The sequence below is a fragment of the Sorex araneus genome, chromosome 5 (genome assembly GCF_027595985.1).
Source record: "Sorex araneus isolate mSorAra2 chromosome 5, mSorAra2.pri, whole genome shotgun sequence".
Lineage (NCBI taxonomy): Eukaryota > Metazoa > Chordata > Mammalia > Eulipotyphla > Soricidae > Sorex > Sorex araneus.
The window spans coordinates 37,737,255-37,756,660 of NC_073306.1; the positions used below are offsets into that span (position 1 = coordinate 37,737,255).

At 41.3% G+C, this 19,406-nt stretch overlaps 1 protein-coding gene across 1 annotated transcript in view; it reads left to right on the plus strand.

The window, feature by feature from the left end:
* The window catches only part of RHBDL2 (rhomboid like 2), a 45,786-nt gene that overhangs the window by 23,948 nt on the left and 2,432 nt on the right, over positions 1-19,406 (plus strand). The window contains exons 4-7 of the mRNA XM_004614229.2: positions 1,273-1,385; positions 9,520-9,620; positions 12,530-12,590; positions 19,345-19,406. Coding sequence (XP_004614286.2) covers positions 1,273-1,385; positions 9,520-9,620; positions 12,530-12,590; positions 19,345-19,406 — 337 coding nt within the window. The remainder of the gene's footprint in view (positions 1-1,272; positions 1,386-9,519; positions 9,621-12,529; positions 12,591-19,344) is intronic.

Consider the following 19,406-nt stretch of genomic DNA (forward strand, 5'->3'; position numbering starts at 1 on the left):
AGCTCTAATGCCAGCTTTGCTTCATTCAGAGACCCATAAATAAATCTTTTTTTTTTTTGGCTTTTTGGGTCAAACCCGGCAATGCACAGGGGTCACTCCTGGCTTTTCATTCAGGAATTACTCTTGGTAGTGCTCAGGGGACCATATGGGATGCTGGAAATTGGACCCGGGTTGGCCGCGTGCAAGGTAAATGCCCTACCCACTGTACTATCGCTCCAGCCCCTAGAGACCCATAAAGAAATCTTGAAAGAGATCAAAAGCCGCAGTTAATCTTGGACCCGCACAAGGCTGAACAGACTGGGGTAAATCGGAGGTGTGTGGGTCAGCCTGGTTCCTGCCCAAACAGAACCCCCAGCAGCTGCTTGCTCCCACAGTCCAAAATCGCCGCCGTATCCCTGGCCTGACTACATCACCTCAGGACGGATCTCACCCAGACATAACCTGCTGAAAATTCTGTTATATGGATTTTGTGACTTAAATATCTAGGCTTTCTCGAGGTTGGAATGGGCTACCTTCCCCCCACATCACTGTACTTCCAGAAGCCTCAGCAGTCACATCCACACCCACGCTGCCACCCAATTGAAAAGCTACTTCAGCCTTATGTCCTGATAAAAATATTGAATGCCCTGAACAAACACCATGACCTCTTAGCACTATATTGCAAACCATAATGCACAAAAGGAAAAGGAGAGAGAGAGAGAGAGAGAGAGAGAGAGAGAGAGAGAGAGAGAGAGAGAGAGAGAGAGAGAGCATGCAAGAAGGAAAGTGCCTTCATAGAGAGAGGCTGGGGGTGGGGTGGGGGTGTTGGGGGATGGTGGGAGGGAAACAGGGGACATTGGTGGAGGGATAGGTGCTGGATTATTGTTTGACTAAAACCTAATTATGAAGAGCTTTGTAATAGTCTATCTCATGGATATTCAATTTAAAAAATTTTTTAAAAAAGTAATGTGGAGTTCATGCTCAATTCAATCAGCATAATCAATGGTTGAATAAATAGCAGTATTCCTACATTATAAAAGAAAAGAAAAGAAAAGTGCCTGTCACAGAGGCAGGCTGTGGGTGGGGTTGGGGGATTGGGGTGGTGGCGGGAGGGAATCTGGGGACATTGGTGGTGAGAAATGAACTCTGGTGAAGAAATAGGTATTGAAAAAAATATGAGGAAATTTTATTTGAATTAAGGAAGGCCATAACTAGACAACAGTACGTTAATCTCTTATGGAAGTAACTGCCTGACTTTGTCATGAAATTTAACAACTGTGTTTATCTCTGCAGAATTCAGCACATCTTAGGGAATCTTATCATGCAGCTCCTTTTGGGCATCCCCTTGGAAATGGTCCACAAAGGCCTCCGGGTGGGGCTGGTGTACCTGGCGGGAGTGCTTGCAGGTTAGTGTTTGAAGGGTCACACAGAATTAACACCTTTGAACTCTAAGATTAAAAGCAAAGGTAATAAAAGGTTTATAATGGACTTCTTACTAGAGCAAAGACTGATTGCATCCCTAATTTTGCTGGAGAATGGGATCAACATTAGAGGTAAGTATGAGATAAGTATATGGGGTTAAATTATTATGTGGGTCCCCAGGTTATCTCAGTCAGAGCTCTATGCAGCTAGAAGCTTCAAATAATTTCTATCCAGGTATGTACCATACTGAATAAATGCCCAGTGCTAGATCATAAAGGCCACTGTGTGCCAAACTAATGATTTTGAGAACTAACATGACCAGATTCACCTTTTAGAGCATCACTGGGTATGAGCCCCACCCCTCAAAAAAAAAAATGATAACCTGAGCACTTTTCCTGAAACACTACTATCCCTAGCTCTTCTTCAGTGAAGTGTGTTTTATCTTCTCTCCCTATTTTTTGAAGAGTTTAGAGTTTTTTTATTTAGCTATTTATCTGATGTACGCTGAACAATTGTTTTCTCCTATTCAGTAGGGTATCCTTTTATTTTAACTGTAGCTTATTTTGCCATGCAAAATCTTTTTGGTTTGATATAGTCCCATTTTTTTAACTAGTCTTATTTATCTGTTTTTGTTTCTGTTTGGGGGGCCACCCAGTGGTGGCCAGGGGCTACTCCCACTGTGTTGCTGCTAAGACGGTTCTGCGTGGGATTTGTGCTGTGCTGGGAATCCAACCTGAGCCTTCTGCTCTGCGCATCAATGCTTTGAGTTATCCCCCAGCCCCTAACTGCATTTTAACAACTGCACATTTTAAGTCTTCTTCCTAGTACTTTATTGAATATGTAGTTTATAGATATTTTATCTCAGTTTATAGCTTGTTTTTCATCATCTTGACAATTATCTTAAAAAACTTGAAATACCATGATTTACAAAGTTATTCATAATACAGTTGTTATGGGCTTTTGATGTTCCAACACCAATCCCATCATGTGAGTGACCTTCTCTCCATCATTGTCCTCATTTTTCCAGCCACCTTCTAAGCCTGCCCTTTAGCAGGCACACAATAATTTAACAATGGTCTTGTATAGAACAAAAGCTTTTATATTTTTGGGCCATACCTGGCAATGCTTAGGAGTTAGTGCTTTCTCTGTGCTCAGGGGTCAGTCCTGTTGGGACTCAGGAAACCATATTTGGTGGTGGAGATTGAACCCAGTTTGGTCACGTGTAGGGTAGATGCCCTACTTGTACTTTCCCAAACCCCAAAAAGTTTTCATTTCAACTACCATTAATAGTATTATAAATCATGGTACCTCAATAAGGGGGGAGGGAGAAAAATAGTCTTTTTTAAAAAAAATTTTTTATGAGTCACCATGTGGAAAGTTACAAAGTTTTCAGGTTTAAATCTCAGTTATACAATGCTCGAATACCCATCCCTTCACCAGTGCTCATATTCCACCACCAAGAATCCCATTATAGCTCCACCCCGCCCCCTCACACCCCTAACCCCCCCCACGCCCCTAGCCCCCCCACCCTAAGCCCCCCCCCCGCCTGTGTAACTAATAAATTTCACTTTACTTTCACTTTGATTGCATACAATATTTCAACAAAACTCACTGTTATTGTTTGGAGAGTCTCTCCCCTACAGTCAGACCTGCTGAAAAGGAAGCATTAGATAATTTGTTTTCCATTGCTGAGGATGAAGAGGTATGAGGTCGAGTGACCACACTTAGCGGCCTCTCAGTTTTGGGTTTCTGTAATTTAGTATTTTAGTAACTAAGTCCAGAGAGATATCTGCCAGAAGTTGCATCGTTGCCAACTTGTACTTCTCAGTTACATTATATTCCACATATGAGTGCAATCTTTCTATGTCTGTCTCTTTCTTTCTGACTCATTTCACACAACATGATACTTTCCATGTTGATCCATTTATATGCAAATTTCATGACTTCATGAAAAATAGTCTTTTTTTAAACTAAATTTTTTAATTAATTTTTTTGGTTTTTTATCCATTTATCTTTTTGTAAACCAGAAAACCAAAATCAAACCCTAGAAGTTTTTACTTTTGATGAAATTTAATATTATTAATATCTCTTCTTTTGAATCTTGCATTATGTATCTTATCTAGGAATTCTTTACTGAGTCCCAGATCTTAAAAGATTTTCTCTAGTTATTTTGTAATTTGTAGTTTTGCACTTTATACTTAAATATGAAATCCCTGGAGCTGGGGGTATAGATCAGTAATGTAGTTCATTCTCATGTATGAAGTCCTGGGTTCAATGTCCAGAACACACACACACATTAAATGTGTCATCCACTTTGATTTATTTATTTTAATTTTTCATACAGTATGAGCTTTAAGATAAGGGTGTTTTTTTCTACTTTGGATAGCCAATTACTCCATAATAATCTGTAATAAAGACTGTTTTTTCTTCATTGGCTTGCTTTTGCACTTTTGTCAAAAGGTTGACTTATTTGTATGTGATTATTTTGGGGTTTCTTTTTGTTCCATTGACTCAAATGTCTACTTCTCTCCTGATGTCATTTGCCAATACCACTATAGCTGTATAAAGTCTCTAAATCATCAGTTTATCTCATTTTTGGCTCATAGTTGAGATTTATTTTTGTATTTTTCTCACAAATTAATGGTGTCTTATCTTTCTTCCCCTCTGACAATAAGAAGCTTTGATGGGATGCTACCTAACAGATGCAGGAAAAAGAAACATGAATTATGTTCCTTTGAGGCAGAATAGCATGTTTTCCCCCAAAGTCTAGAATGTGGATCTCCTTTCCCAAAATTCTCATTCTTGAAAAGGGCATTTTGAGGGGCTGGAGAGATAGCACAGCGGGTAGGGCGTTTGCCTTGCACACGGCCAACCCGGGTTCGATTCCCAGCATCCCTGAGCACCGCCAGGGGTAATTCCTGAGTGCAGAGCCAGGAGTGGCCCCTGTACATTGCCAGGTGTGAGTCAAAAAAAGCCAAAAAAAAAAAAAAGAAAGAAAAGGGCATTTTGAGAATTGTTGATTGGAGATGATACCACCCTGAGGGGAGTTTGCTGATGGAATGTTTAACTACTCTGAGGTTTTTTTTTTTTTTTGTATTTTTTTGGTGGACACAGTTTGGGTGACCATAAAATTGTGCTGGGGATTGATTGGGACCGACTGCATACAATGCAAGAAACTTAACCCCTGTATTATTTCTCTGGCTGTAACCACTCTTCTATTTTTTATGTTAGATTATTTTTTGTTTTGGGGTCACACCTGGGGTTCTAAGGGCTTAATTCTGACTCTGCTCAGGGAAAACTTCTGGCAATGCATGGGAAACCATACACAGTACATTGAACCAGGGTCGGCCACATTTAAGACAAGATCTATCCACTGTGCTGTCTCTCCAGCCTGCCCATAAGCACTCTTAAAATCATACTTAAAAGCTAGGATGCACTTTCCTATTATTTTAAATTTCTCAGGAGTTTTAGGGATTTTGAACTTATTGTAATATTCTCTTTTTAGTTACAAGAACAAATGACTAACGTTAGGGTTATTGGAAATAAAAGTCTAATTACTATAAAATATTCACATAATTGAAGTAAGCACAGCCCATGAAGCAATTCTTCCACTGTAAATATATATGATTTGTTTAATTTATATCTTGGATATTTAAAATTAATATTAAAATGATTAGAGAAAATATCTGTGGAAAACAACTGAACTAAACAGTATGTTTTTGAATTTCTTTATCATGATATTTGACCAGAACTTAAGAAGTGATTAAACTTAATAACACTGATCACTGAAAAATTAAAGATACATTTAAAGGGATATTTCAGGTTCACAAGAGGAAGAAGCATAGGTTTCCCTTCTATCAGGGCCTCCCACACAGGCACGACTTCCTTGGTTAGCAGTACCCCAGCTAAGCGGTACATTTGTTATGATTGCTCGGTCTATACTGACACGTCATGTTGCCCAGATTCATAGAAATTAGGGTTCACTCCTGTTTTCCATTCTATGCTTTCAGGCAAATGAATAAAGATGGGTGCAGAGTTGAAAGATAGCTCAAATTTCTGGAGTGCCTGCTTTGTATGTGAGAGGTTCTGGGGTTGATCCTGGGTGCTACATGGTCCCTGAGCACTATGGGTGTAGCCCCAAAACTAACAACCCACCCAAACTTAACCCCCCATCCCCCCAAACAGACATATACTACCCATCACTATAGTAGCAAAGAGAGTATTTACTTTGAAAAGTCCTCTGTCCTTTGGGTGGGCACTGATGAACCCGCCCTCACTCCAGCAGCGCCAGGTGCCCAAAGCACCACTAAGCATGGCCCCAGTGACAAAGATAATGACCAAATCAAATCCTTGGTCGGAGAGCTAGCTCAGCAGACTGTCTGCAGGAGGCTTGTGTTGGTTTCCTGGCACTGTATGACTCCTGAGCACCATCAAGAATAACCCCTCTCCTCAGCAACAAGCTGGGAGTAGACCCTCAGCACCGAGTGCATCTCCCCTAACAAAACCAAAAAATAAACCCATCAAATGAAACCAAAACTCTCTGTTCTCTGTCTTTTCCTCCCTCCTCCCCCAGCTGCTGGTAGCACCTTATCTTTCTCATGTCTCCATTGTTGAGCTTTTGTATGTAGGTGCCACAGAGGAAGCCTCATGCTATGTACCCTTTCCAGACTGGCTTCTTTTACTTACATTTCCTCCACATAGTTCCATTGCTTGATAAGATTTTTTACTTGTTTTATTTACTTATAATTTTGATTTCTCAGCCACACCTCATGAAGTCAGGACTGCCTCTCATTCACTGTTTGGGGGTTGTTCCTAGGGATCATAAGGCGCTGGGTTTCAAACATGGGTGTCTTTGAGCTCTTTGACCCTGCTTTGTGAGATTTTTTTTTCCTTCCCAGATGCCTTCCCAAAGATTCTCAGCCAACTGGGTCAGTGGTTCAATGCATGGACCCGAGGATATGATGCAGCTTGAACCCTGTGGTGCTGGGTACTATTTGGGCCACACTCAGTATTTCTTAAGGGTCTCCATTGCTGCACCTAGCAATGCTCAGGGGACTGTGTGATGCTGGGGACAGACAGAACTGCATACAGGCATTTAGCCTACCTCTCTGCTATCTCTCCAGCTGCCCCCCCACCCAATTTGGTAGGACTTTGTATGTTATTGAGAAGTAGAACTATTTTTAAATGTTTTTCAGTCAGTATGTCTCTGTAGGACAAGGACAAGTAAAGAGAGGCTTCTAAAATCTCAGGGTTAGGACGAATTGGAGACGTTACTGAGGCTACTCGAGAAATTCGATGATCAACGGGATGATGATGATGATGATGATGATGTCTCTTTTTTATTTTTTAGTACTTCTCATTTAAAATTCTATTTTTGTATTTATTAAAATTTATTGGTCTAGGGGCTGGAATAATAGCACAGCGGGTAGGGTGTTTGCTTTGCACATGGCCGACCCAGGTTCGATTCCCAGCATCCCATATGGTCCCCTGAGCACCGCCTGGAGTAATTTCTGAGTGCATGAACCAGGAATAACCCTTGTGCATCACCGGGTGTGACCCAAAAAGCCAAAAAAAAAAAAAAACACCAAAAACCAAAACCAAAACAAAACCTATTGGCCTAGTAGTACAGATACATGTTAACTTACAAGTAATAGATAACCCATAGTGCACTGGATGTTCATATTAGGTTTCTCTAGCTGTCATGACTAAGACAAACTGGGTTACTTAAAATGACAGAACTGCATTACTTTAGCTGTTCTGAAAGTTTTGAGTCTACCATCTATGCTTGAGTAGGGCCAAGTTCCCTTTGCAGCCAATGGGGAACTTCAGCCTGCCTCTTTTGAGCTGCTGATAGTGGTGGTCATCATCTTGGGCGTTCCTTGGCTCACAGTTGTCATCTCTAGCTCTGCAATCATTACCACATGGTGTTCTCCTTTTGTGTCCCCTCTTCTAAGGAGAAATTAAGAGCAAGGAGCATTCATGCGTTACGGAGATGGAATCGACAAGCTTTAGTGACACATTCCCCAGCCTACCTCCTTCCTCCTTTTGTGGATCCTGTTTTTCTGCTTTCTGTGTCTGTTCCTGTACACACCTGTTTTTCCGGCCCTGGAAATCCTTTTGTCATGGTCAGGTGCTGCCTGACTCTGGCATCTATACCCCTGCTTCTCCTGTAGCTTGAGTCCAATCTGTGCAGGTCAGTTTCAGACCCAGTCTTCTGATCCAGATTCAGATCAGAAGGAGAGGTTGTGAAGAACCCATTCATGTTTTGTGCAATAGCTTCTTGGTAGGCATCACTGTCATTTCTATTCTTTACACTGACTGCCTGGATCACTGTCCTCAAACAAAAATGTGATCATATTATATCCTTCCTAACACATCTACAGTGGCCAAAAGAGAGTTGACTGGAGCTGGAGAGATTGTAAAGTAGGTAGGACACTTGCCTTGCATGGGGCTGATCCAGATTCCAGCCCTGGCATCCCATAAGGTCTCCAGGAGTGATCTCTGAGCACAGGGCCAGGAGTATGGCCCCAAACCCAAACCCAAACCCAACTGAACAATGAAACCTGACCAAGATTTCTCTCCAGAATTACTCTCCACAGCCTGCTCTATTTCTTCTTCTTCTTCTCTCTCTCTCTCTCTTAAAGGAAACATAGTTCAAAAAAAGAAGCTGCACATGGTTCCTGGAGCATCACCAGAACACTATTGGGTATTATGCATCTCAAGCACTGTAGCACTGTAGCACTGTCATCCTGTTGTTCATAGATTTGCTGGAGCGGGCACCAGTAACGTCTCCATTGTGAGACTTGTTACTGTTTTTGGCATATCAAATATGCCACGGGTAGTTTGCCAGCCTCTGCCGTGAGGGTGGGATATACTCTCGATAGCTTGCTAGGCTCTCCAAGAGGGACAGAGGAATAGAACCCGGGTTGGCCACGTGCAAGGCAAACGCCCTACTCACTGTGCTATGGCTCCAGTCCTCAAAATTATGCACCTCAAAACAACACAAAATAAAATAAATTTCTCAGGCCTTGAGCATCATGCTAGGGGGTAACTAGTGTGTACCCCCACAAAAAATACATTTCTCATATGACTAAGGAGCAACCACCCAGCCCTAGTCTATTTGAGAATATTTGTGAATCACTGCTTTTATCCTGTGGAACTTCTTATCTTTGATCTTCCATCATCCACACCCCTTTGTCCTATGCCTTTGCTATTCCAGCTCCTCTTTGTGTTCCCTTTCCAAGTTTTAAGGATTCTCTACCCTTTACTAAGAAGGCTTTCTCCTCCTTCTAGGCCAAGGGGACTCCTGTGAAGAAAGGTCTTATTTTCTAAGTGCCCCAGTAACTCATTCATTACTTAGTTTTTTTTTTAAATCATATAGTTGCTGAAATTTGCACTATAATGGTAGTTATTTGTTCATTTGTTAATAAGACTGTTAACAGACACTTTATCTTTTTGTACAAAATAGTTGTATCCTAAGGGATGAAGGTAGGGGCTTGAAAGCACAGCAAAGCAAGAAGCAGTACAGAAAGTCTATGTTAGAATTTGTAGGAGTTGGTTTTAGGGCTCATTTTTTGGGGAAGGGCATGTTGCTTGATGAACCTGGCTGAATAGTTAACTGAGGACTCTGAATGCATGAGAAAGTTAGCTACTAGATGTTAAAATGTTCACATCTCTGATACTTTGAGAGTTTGGCTAAACTGTGGGAAATTTAAAAACAATGGCTAATATGTACATGGCACATTCAAGCATCTCTCATATATCTACTAAACTCGCTAGCACCACCATTCACTGAGGACAATTAAGTTCAGATCTCTGTTATGGAGAGGGAAAATAAGGCACAGATAGGTTAACACATCTGTTTAAATCACACTGCTAGTGATTCTGATTGTGGAGTTTTTGTTCTTCACTGTTACACTGGTTGATGGTGAATATTAAATATTTTAGAAAAATGGAGATAGTTATTAGCTTGTATAGCTATACTTCTATAGCTGGAAGGGACAAAGAGAACTTGTTCCAAATATGACTATGATCCAAACCATCAAATTTTACTTTATGTAGATTTACCATTGGTGATCCCAGTATTTATGTTTGATCCTTTGTGTTTTATTTCTCTAGGATCTCTTGCCAGCTCCATCTTTGACCCGCTCAAGTTTCTAGTGGGTGCGTCAGGAGGAGTCTATGCCCTCATGGGAGGCTATTTTATGAACGTTTTAGTGGTAAGAACCTTGGGAATGGAGCGTAGGGATCTTAAAAAAAAAATTGGTGTTTGGTTCAATAAATGTTCATTTTTTCCATATATGCTAAGAACTCCTATTCTTTTGGAGAAACACAGGGCTACCAAAGTTTTGCTTTTATATTTTATACTTGCTTCCCCTGCCCCCCCTCTCAAAAGTACTAAATATTAGATAAACTTTAATTTTTAGTTTAGAGCATTATGTAGGGTTCAAGTGTACATTATCGTTCTATATCTTTATATGCTACATTATGATGATTACCAAAATAAAAATTTAAATTTAACAATAAAAGTGATAATATTTATTTAGTAGTTTGGTATATTTCCTTTCAGGATTTTTTTCCCTTATGTGTATTTAAAATCCTACCAATATTAGTATTACAGAAACAGAACCAGCCTTACATGTTACATTCCCAGACCTACTCTGTGTGTCATAACATAAAGTGTTCTGACCAGCCATTTATGTCGGTACTCAGACAGAAACCTCACCTCAGTTTGTTCAAGTGCTTCATCAGCACCCTCAATACACCCTCAATACAAGATTTATTTAATTCTTTATTGAAACAAACTAGGCGTGGTTTCCAGCTTTTCACACAAATAATGCTATAGGAATGATCTTTCACACATTTGCATTTTGGGGGGATGGGAGAGGGGGTAGGATAATACCTCGAAGGGAATTTACTGGATGAAGGGTTTAAATTGTCATAGATTATGCCAAATTGTCCTCCATAGTTGGCATACCATTTTATACTCCCAAGGTATAATATGTGAGAATGCCAACTGCTTTTTGAAACAGACTAGGTATTGGAAAGATAGCAGGGAAATAGGTAAAGCATTTGCCTTGCATGTGGCTAATCTGGTACAGTTTTTCAGACATCATATGATCCCCTGAACACTTCGAGGAGTGACCCCTGAGCACAGAACCGGTAGTTGCCCCTGAGAACACTACCAGGTGTGACCCCAACCCCTTCCCCCTAAATAAAACAGGCTAAAATCCAGACTAATTGAAATTCTTTATATTTTTGGTGTGGGGAGAGGGGCCACACTTCGCATTGCTCAGGGCTCTGCTCTGGATGAGTTCACGGGACCATGTGCCCAGAGGTTACTCCTGGTTCTGTGCCTGGATCAAACCCAGGGCTATCCAGCGTCCAACCTACTATATTACCATTTGGGTGCCTAGTTTTAACTTCTTTAACCATGAAGAGGTACTTTAAAAATACTGTGAAAAATTATAAAGCTGTCAAAATATAGAAGTAACTCAGACAAATGTTTTTCAAACTTTGGCTTGTAACCGATTAGTGCTTATTACTCATTTTAAGGCACTGTTACCAAAAATTAAACAAAAAGAATGGAAAATTCAGTATGCATCATTAGATGAGTTAAATGGTTTCATTTACATACACTGATTATCATGCTAATTGCTTTTTATACTATAGGTTCAGATTGAAACAACTTGAGAATCTATGATTTACAGTAATCATAGTTAGGACGGGGGATGTGGCTCAGTAATAGATCATATGTCTTGAGTGTGTGAGATCTTAGTTTTGATTCTGGCACCAGAAAAATAAATCTGCTAAACAAACAAACAAACAAACAGTATTGGGAATGAGAGATAGTTTGGGGGTAGGGCACTTGCCTTGCATGTGGCTCACCTCAATCCTCAGCACCCCATATGGTCCTGAGTTCATCAGGAGTAATTCCTGAGCACAGAACCAGGAGTAACCCCTGAGCATCACCAGGTATGGCCCCAAAGCAAAAGCCAGCAAAATAAAAACAAAACAAAACAAACAAACAAAACCCCACAACCTCCCTAACCCCCACCTCAACAAACCCAAAACAACAACAAAAAAAACCTCTAAAAAACAAAACAAACAAAACCAATATCTGTACTAGAGAGATAGTACTTAGGCTAAGGCACTTGCCTTGCATGTGGCTGACCTGGTTTGATCTCTGGCATCACATATGATCCCACATCACAGTTAAAGGTGTTCCCTGAGCATAAAGCCAGGTATAAGCTCTGAGTACAGATGGGTATAGCCCTCTCTAAAGAACCAATAAAGTAAACATGGCTATTTTAATATCATTACTCCCTTGGAAAGAGAGTAAACGATTTGAAAGGGAAGAAAGAAGCAATTCAATAAATTCTAGAATAAGTGCCTTTCTGATCCATTGTTTTCTACCAACAATTGCCCCTCACTACCGGCAGGCAAAGATTCTTCAAAGCTCAACTCAATATGGTTATTTTTTTATAACTAATATTTTTAGGTTTTTTTTTTTCTTTTTGGGTCACACTCAGCAATGCTCAGGAATCACTCCTGGCTCATGCACTCAGGAATTACCCCTGGCCGTGCTCAAGGGACCATATGGGATGCTGGGAATTGAACCAGGTCGACCACGTGCAAGGCAAACGCCCTATCTGCTGTGCTATCACTCCAGCCCCATATTTTTATTTTTTAAAACAATTATCTCCCCAAAAGGGTGGTACTCAAATTTAAGTCTTTTCTAATTCCTACACAGAAATGGAATAGTCTTATCAAATGAATATGGATCAAAAATAACTCTTCAGAAATATTTCATTATAATTCCTCAGAAATATTTCATTAGGCTTATTTTGAAAACACCTATCTTCCCATTAACATTCTATGTATTGATTTAATATTGCTTATATTTAGACTATTTTATGATAATAGTTTTGATCATGAAATTAAGGATTATGGCTCCATTGGGTCTCCAGAGTACACCAGCATTATACTTTCCCCAAACATTTGAAGTATTTGTTACATCAATGATTTGTCTCGCAAATATTTGCTACTGAAATTCTACTTAAACAAAGAAGCAGGTAAAGTTGGCCAGTTGTGTTTGCTAATAGTTTATATCATTTTTCTTTTCAAGAATTTTCGAGAAATGATTCCTGCCTTTGGAATTTTCAGACTACTGATCATCACGTTTATAAGTAGGTTTGTTTGGGGGACACTTCACACAGTCAATTCAATTTTCAGAAAACTCTCTCTTCCTAAGACTAACATATAGGATGATTGCTGTCCTAGAGTCAAAAGGAATTATGGACTCCTTAGCTCTAAGCAGAAAGGTGTCAATGGAGGAGTTGTTATAGACCCTCCTGGGTGATTCGAGAGGTGCCTCGGTAACCTGTCTTTTTTGTTTGTTCATTTCTTTGTCCTTTTGGTTCTTGGGCCATGCCCAGTGGTGCTCAGGGCTTACTCCTGGATCTGTGCTCTGGAAGGACCATATATGGTGTCCAGCATTAAAACAGCGCCCGCTGAGTGCAAGGCAAATACACTCTCTCTTTGTATTATTCCTGCACTGTTTCTCCAGCCCTGCTCTTTGTTTCTCTCCAGAGTAAAGGAATCTGAAGAAAGTAGAGTGTTGGGTACTCCTTCCACTTCAACTATAGTAGAAACAGTAATATTCACACAGGATTGCTTTCTTTCAGTCATGCATTTCATTCTATAAATGGGTTGATCTGGAAGGAAAACATTTGAGAGCCATTAATAAAAATCTATGTTTCTCTCAATGTCTCACATTTCAGGATATAAGCATGGGGCAGTAGCTGGGATGGAAGATGAGAGCAGAGAGAAGGAACGGAGAGACCAGGAAACAAGGAAGAGGACTAATGTGGTTTTGGACATCTTTAAGCACAGGAGAATTACAGGGTCCTGTTGTTGAGAAGAATGTTGATTCTCGGGGGAGATGGTTTAGCTGGGTCTAAAAGTCTGTGCAGATTTTAGGAGGTGACAGGAGACAGACAGAGTCAGGGCTGGTGACGTGTTTTCCTACTTGCTCCTGCCTAAGTAGACCCACATGGAGGGAGAGAAGAGACGGCAGATTTTGGGATTGCACTCCCAGTCAGACTGGGAGGCCACCACAGAGCTGACACGTGATAAAGCCTACGTCTTTGGTTTTATTTGGGGAGGGGATGTTTAGGCCATGTCTGTGTTATTCAGGGCCTGTGTGATGCTGGGGATTAAATCTGGTTCTTCCACATACAAAGTATGCCTAGCCCTTTCAGCAAACTCCCCGAAGCCCTAAAGTCTAAGATTTTTATTGTTTCCATGGTAATAAATACTGATTCTGCCATTCAGTAACAGTTTTTATTATACACAATGGACTGGAGTGATAGCACAGCAGGTAGGGCGTTTGCCTTGCATGCGGCCGACCCGGGTTCAATTCCTCTGTCCCTCTCAGACAGCCCAGCGAACTACTGAGAGTATATTCCACCTGCACGGCAGAGCCTGACAAGCTACCTGTGGTGTATTCGATATACCAAAAACAGTAACAACAAGTCTCACAATGGAGACATTACTGGTGCCCACTCGAGCTAATCGATGAACAATGGGAGGACAGTGCTACAGTGTTATAGCACTATTATATACACAATATGTCTTTATGGCAATAGTCCCAAATAAAATAGGGACTAAATTTCATTCACAAACATTTCAACTGTTAAGGTTTTTCTTTGTTTTCAGTTTTTGGCTCAGTGATAGAGCTCATGCCTCTTCTGTGATTGAGACCACTAAGCAAACAGTATTGTACTCTCAGAGGAAAGAAGCCATTTGTTTATAGTTTATACCACTGTACATCATCTTTCTTCCCAAATAAAATCCCCAAAGTCAGGGAACATTGTGAACTGCAAGAGGAGAGTATGGGTGAGAGAATTAGCTAAGAGAATTGCTGTGGGCCTAAGACAGTACAGCGGGACACCATTCTTGCCTTGCACCTGGGCACCGGGGTTCCAACCTTGCACTGCACATGGTCTCCTGAGCACTACCAGTAGTGATCCCTGAGCATCACCATGGAGTGTGATCCCGGAATACACTCCCCACCCAGAAATCAATCAATCAATCAATCAATCAATCAATCAATCAATGAGACAGAGAATTTCTGTGATCCAGAACTGCCACTTGGGTTGTCACTACCAGAACTTAGGGACCAAGTTTTCTGGCTGAAAAATATTGTCTCACAAGTTACCTGGGCCTTTAGTCAGATTGTTTCTTGTAATTAATTACTGACTTTGTAAAAAAAACCTCAAACCCTTGATGGGAAAATTGTTTCAATACTGTTTAATATTCTTAACTTTATAATAAAAGTCACTTCTTCAGATACAGGGAACATCCAAAAGATAGTTTCTGTAGGGCTGGAGAAAGAGCTCAAAGTGTGAGCCCATGCTCTGCTTGCCGGTGTCCCAGGTTTGATCCCCAGCACACATGAGCCCTTGAGCATGTGTTGGGAGTAGCACCCAGGTGTGGCTCATGAAAAAAAAAACAAACAAAAGATAGTTTGTACAACATCATGTTATCATTGAGTTAAATACCGAGTCCCTGAAAGATTATATTCCACAACACCCACCTTGCAGATCAGAGTACGGCGCCTAGCCTTCTCCATTCTCGGCACAAGTCCTTTCTGAAAGTTCTTGGCCTGGTTTGTTTACTATTCAAAGTGAAAAAAGTTACAATACATTCCAGATGTATAAAATACAATGTTTTAGCTTTAAACACATCTCCTTGGGAAAATGTACACACACACATACACACACATGTATATATACGTATATATATATATATATATATATATATTTGTAATGGTAAATATTATTTTGGGGCAGAGGAAGCCCATGTTCTGAGATACTCAGGGGCCATGTGGTATGGGGGATGGGTCAGACCCAGGCCTCTAACATGGAAAGCATGCACTCTGACCCACTGAGTTGTCTTCCTGATCCAAATTTTATTGGAGATCTGGGGGGGAGGTGTACTGTGCTATACCTGGCTAGTCCTGTACCAGGGACTATTCCTGACTTTGTGCTCAGGAGTGACCCCTGGCAGTACTAGGAGGTGGGGACCATGTATGGTACAGGGCATTTGAACCATGGGGTCAAGGCTGCTGTAGCTACATGCAAGGCAAATATTTTACTGGACTATCATATTGACCCCTAAGAATTTTTCTTTTCTTTTTTTTTTTTTTTTTGCTTTTTGGGTCGAACCTGGCTATGTACAGGGGTCACTCCTGGCTCTGCACTCAGGAACCACCCCTGGCGGGGCTCAGGGGACCATATGGGATACTGGGAATCGAACCCGGGTCGGCCGAGTGCAAGGCAAACGCCCTACCCACTGTGCTAGCGCTCCAGCCCCAGAATTTTTCTTAATTATGAAGGACAACTGGCTTTAAGGACCTCCTCTCATTTAAGCATTATTTGTTAAATATGTTTTCTAACAAAGCAACTGAGTTTCCCTTTTGGGAAAGATTATGGAAATGTCACTCGTTCAATCTTTGAAATATCAACACAAAGATAATTGTTCTTAAAATATAAACATTTTTTAGTGAGGACACTAAAAAAGTTATTTGGTGTATTGCAATAAGGACTTTTTTTTAAAGTTAGTAAGAGAGGTCTTTGTTTAAAGATGTAGACGCAAACTCCTAGAATCAGGATAAGCCAGGCAGATCTCTGGGGTAGGGGACAAGATCAGAGAGAAATGGAATGGAGAACTGATATATTGAGGCTATAAGGGCTTTTCAAGAGCAGGTCTCCATTGTGGAAGACTAAACCACAGGGTTGTCTGTAGCCAGTCCTCTTCCTAAACTCCTCCAGTCCTTTTCTGCACATACTGGAGCTGGAAATGTAAATGCAAAATTCCACAGAGCCACAGAAGTCATGTACAGCAAACTTGTCATATATAACTTGACCTTAATTCCTGCCCTGTAACTTCAGTGTCAATACTGTATTGAAGCTAATCAGGACACACAGACCCACAGCAGTTCTCCCCCTCGGGGAAGGCCTGTCTGGGTCTTTTCCACTCCTAGGACATTGTACTCACTAAGAGGCATCCAGGGAACTGGGGGATGGTGCGGAATGTGACAGCTGCACTAGAGCTTTCCAAGTGCTGGCACATGCAGGGCAGAGTTCTTTGAGGCAAAGAAGCTCCAGAACTGATGCGATTTATTTGGAGAATGCCTAGGTTCTGGCTCTCATCGTTCCACTGGAGAATGTGCATTATTCCCTTTCCTGGCCCATCTTCAGGACTTTCAGTAACAAGGCAATCCATGTGGTGGGTAATGGGGAATCTCCCCACGCCTGACTGCTTACAGCTCAAAATATGTCTCTGACGTTGAACTCTGTGAACCTTAACCTCTGTGTCTTGTGTTATGTCTAAAACACTGCTATCCTCATTTCTTATGAGTATAGTTGTACTAAGATTAGCAATCTTCACTAGAATTGCTGGTCTAGTTCAGTCTTGTAGATCTCTCTGCTCTGATCCTTGCTTTCATAATGTCTATTTCCTATAAAGCATCCAGAAGGATCTTTTAAAACATAGGTTAGCTCATGTTAAGTATGGCCTCCAAGGTATTCTGAGGGGTTCGCAGTAAAAATCATGTAGCCGGGTGGGGAGGGGAACCAACTGGTAGGTTAGATGCCACAGGAAGTGCAGTTGGTGGGCCCCCATGGGTGACTTATGTGAAGTGGAGATGAGAGAGATGACCACTTTCTCCAGAACCACCTCTGCCACCTTGGGAAGACTGGAGGGGAAGGCTAGGACCGATAAAATAGCCAGTCATAGGTCTTAACCCAGGCTTCCAAGTCCTTGTCTTTCTCACAGAAAAGAATTTCAGAATGAGATGAGCGAGCACTAAGGTAAAAACAGATTTGGAGACTTTTTGAGGAATGGGAAGAAGGGAGAGAGAGAGATAGAATATTGCGCTTGAGAGAACACAGGCTTCTCCAAAGGTGGAGCATGTCCCAGTACACATCTCAAGAGGGGAGATGCAGGCAATGCATGTGCTCGGGCACTACATGTGCTTGGTCATGTGGACACAGGCAGCACATGGGTTCAGACAGTATGTGTTCACACTTCCTTTGTTCAGGTTGCTTTTATAGGGTTTTTCTTAAGCTGCCCCACGGCGGGCTTTCTAGCTAGATATGAGTCTGTTGCTGGGGTGGTTGCCAAAGGGGTAGAGTTGGAAGTGGTTGATGATCTTTAAAATTCTTTTTCTTGGGGTGCAGCCTTCTCTGGGTGTGTTGGAGCCAAATGAAGTCTTATCAGATCTTAGTTCCTGTATCTGCAAGGTGGGATTTTTGCAGTCTTGGTTATTGATTAGGAATTCCATTGCCCTGGGGGCCCTTTCCTATCAACCTGCCTACATCAGGAAATAAACAAGGTCAGAGGGGACCAGGGTTGGAAAAAAGTTAGAAAAACTAACTTAGATGATGTAACTCCCAAAGACTTTCCCACCCCCATGTCCTACCCCCAGTCTCCTCCCAGAGGCCTAGAAGGGTTCCACACAAACTGTCTTCTGCAACCTGGTCTATCACTTTATCCCTAACTTGGGTCACAGTCACCTCAGGGTCTTCTTAAACTCCTGAGCTCCACTTCAAGTGCTTTTGGTTTACTGAGTGTGGACTGGACCTGAGAATTTTGATTTCTTAATAAGCTTACAGGTGATAATTCTGCGGCGGCTGCTTTTTTTTTTTTTTTTTTTTTGCTTTTTGGGTCACACCTGGCGATGCACAGGGGTTACTCCTGGCTCTGCACTCAGGAATTACCCCAGGCTGTGCACAGGGGACCATATGGGATGCTGGGATTTGAACCCGGGCCGGCCGCGTGCAAGGCAAACGCCCTACCCGCTGTGCTATCTCTCCAGCCCCTGCTTTTTTTCTTATGGGAGAAGAGAGACAGTGGCAGGGATTATGCTTTGAAAATCACTGATCTAGCTGGAACAATCGCTTTGTTTTTCTCAAAACACACCAGGAATTTTCCTGCTTGAGGAACTTGTAACTTGCTCCTCTTTCTGCCTGCACTAGTGATTCCATGTTAATTTGGCTTATAGCTTTATCTCTATCAAATATCTTGTTCTCAGTGAGATACTCCCTAACTCTAGTAAACTTATACCTACTCCCAGCATACCCCATTTTCTTTAGCATCATTTGTTTGATGTGCTGTATGTTTTATTTATCTTCCCAAACTCTGCCCCCATAATGCAGAGTTGTGTGATCTATTCACTCCTAGGACCTTCACAACCAGTTTTATTAAAATACGTATCTTAAACATGTAAATTATATATACACTGAATAAAAATTTAAAATCTCATTATAAGAGAACTAAACAAGCAAATATTTTTTAACGATCAAAATGCAAAGTTTGCAAAGATTTATAAGACCTAATTTGGCAAAAATTAAGGAATTGTTGCTCTTAAATACTGTCAGTAAGAAAATGGATAGAAGGACAGAGAGATAGTACAGGGACTAGGGCACTGCCCTGCATGGCTCAGCTCAGCCCTATTTGAGCACAAAGCCAGGAGTAGCCCCAAGCACCCTCAGGTATTTTCCAAACACTCCCCCAATGGAGGAAAATACAGACTTTCAAGTAATTATCCATCTTTAAAACCTACCCTTCTTAGACAAATTACTTGATTTTTTTTGTCTTGGGGACCATACCTGGCAGTGCTCACTTTGGGACCATACGTGTCTGGCATGGAAAAAACTAAACACTTTTTGGATGAATAAATCTTCAAAATGGGAGATTGATGATACCTGGTTGCTCAGGTCTTTGTGAGGATGAACAATACAAGGTTAATACATGTAAAGCTCTTAGTAGAGCATCAATCAGCGTGAGCTGCTACCGTGATTAGAGGGGAACTGAAACCATTTGGCACCCTGTTGGGAAGATCCTGGGACTTCATCAGGCTGTTTTTCCTTGCAGTCATGTCAGATATGGGATTCGCTCTCTATAGAAGGTTCTTTATTTCTGGAAAGGAGTCACCG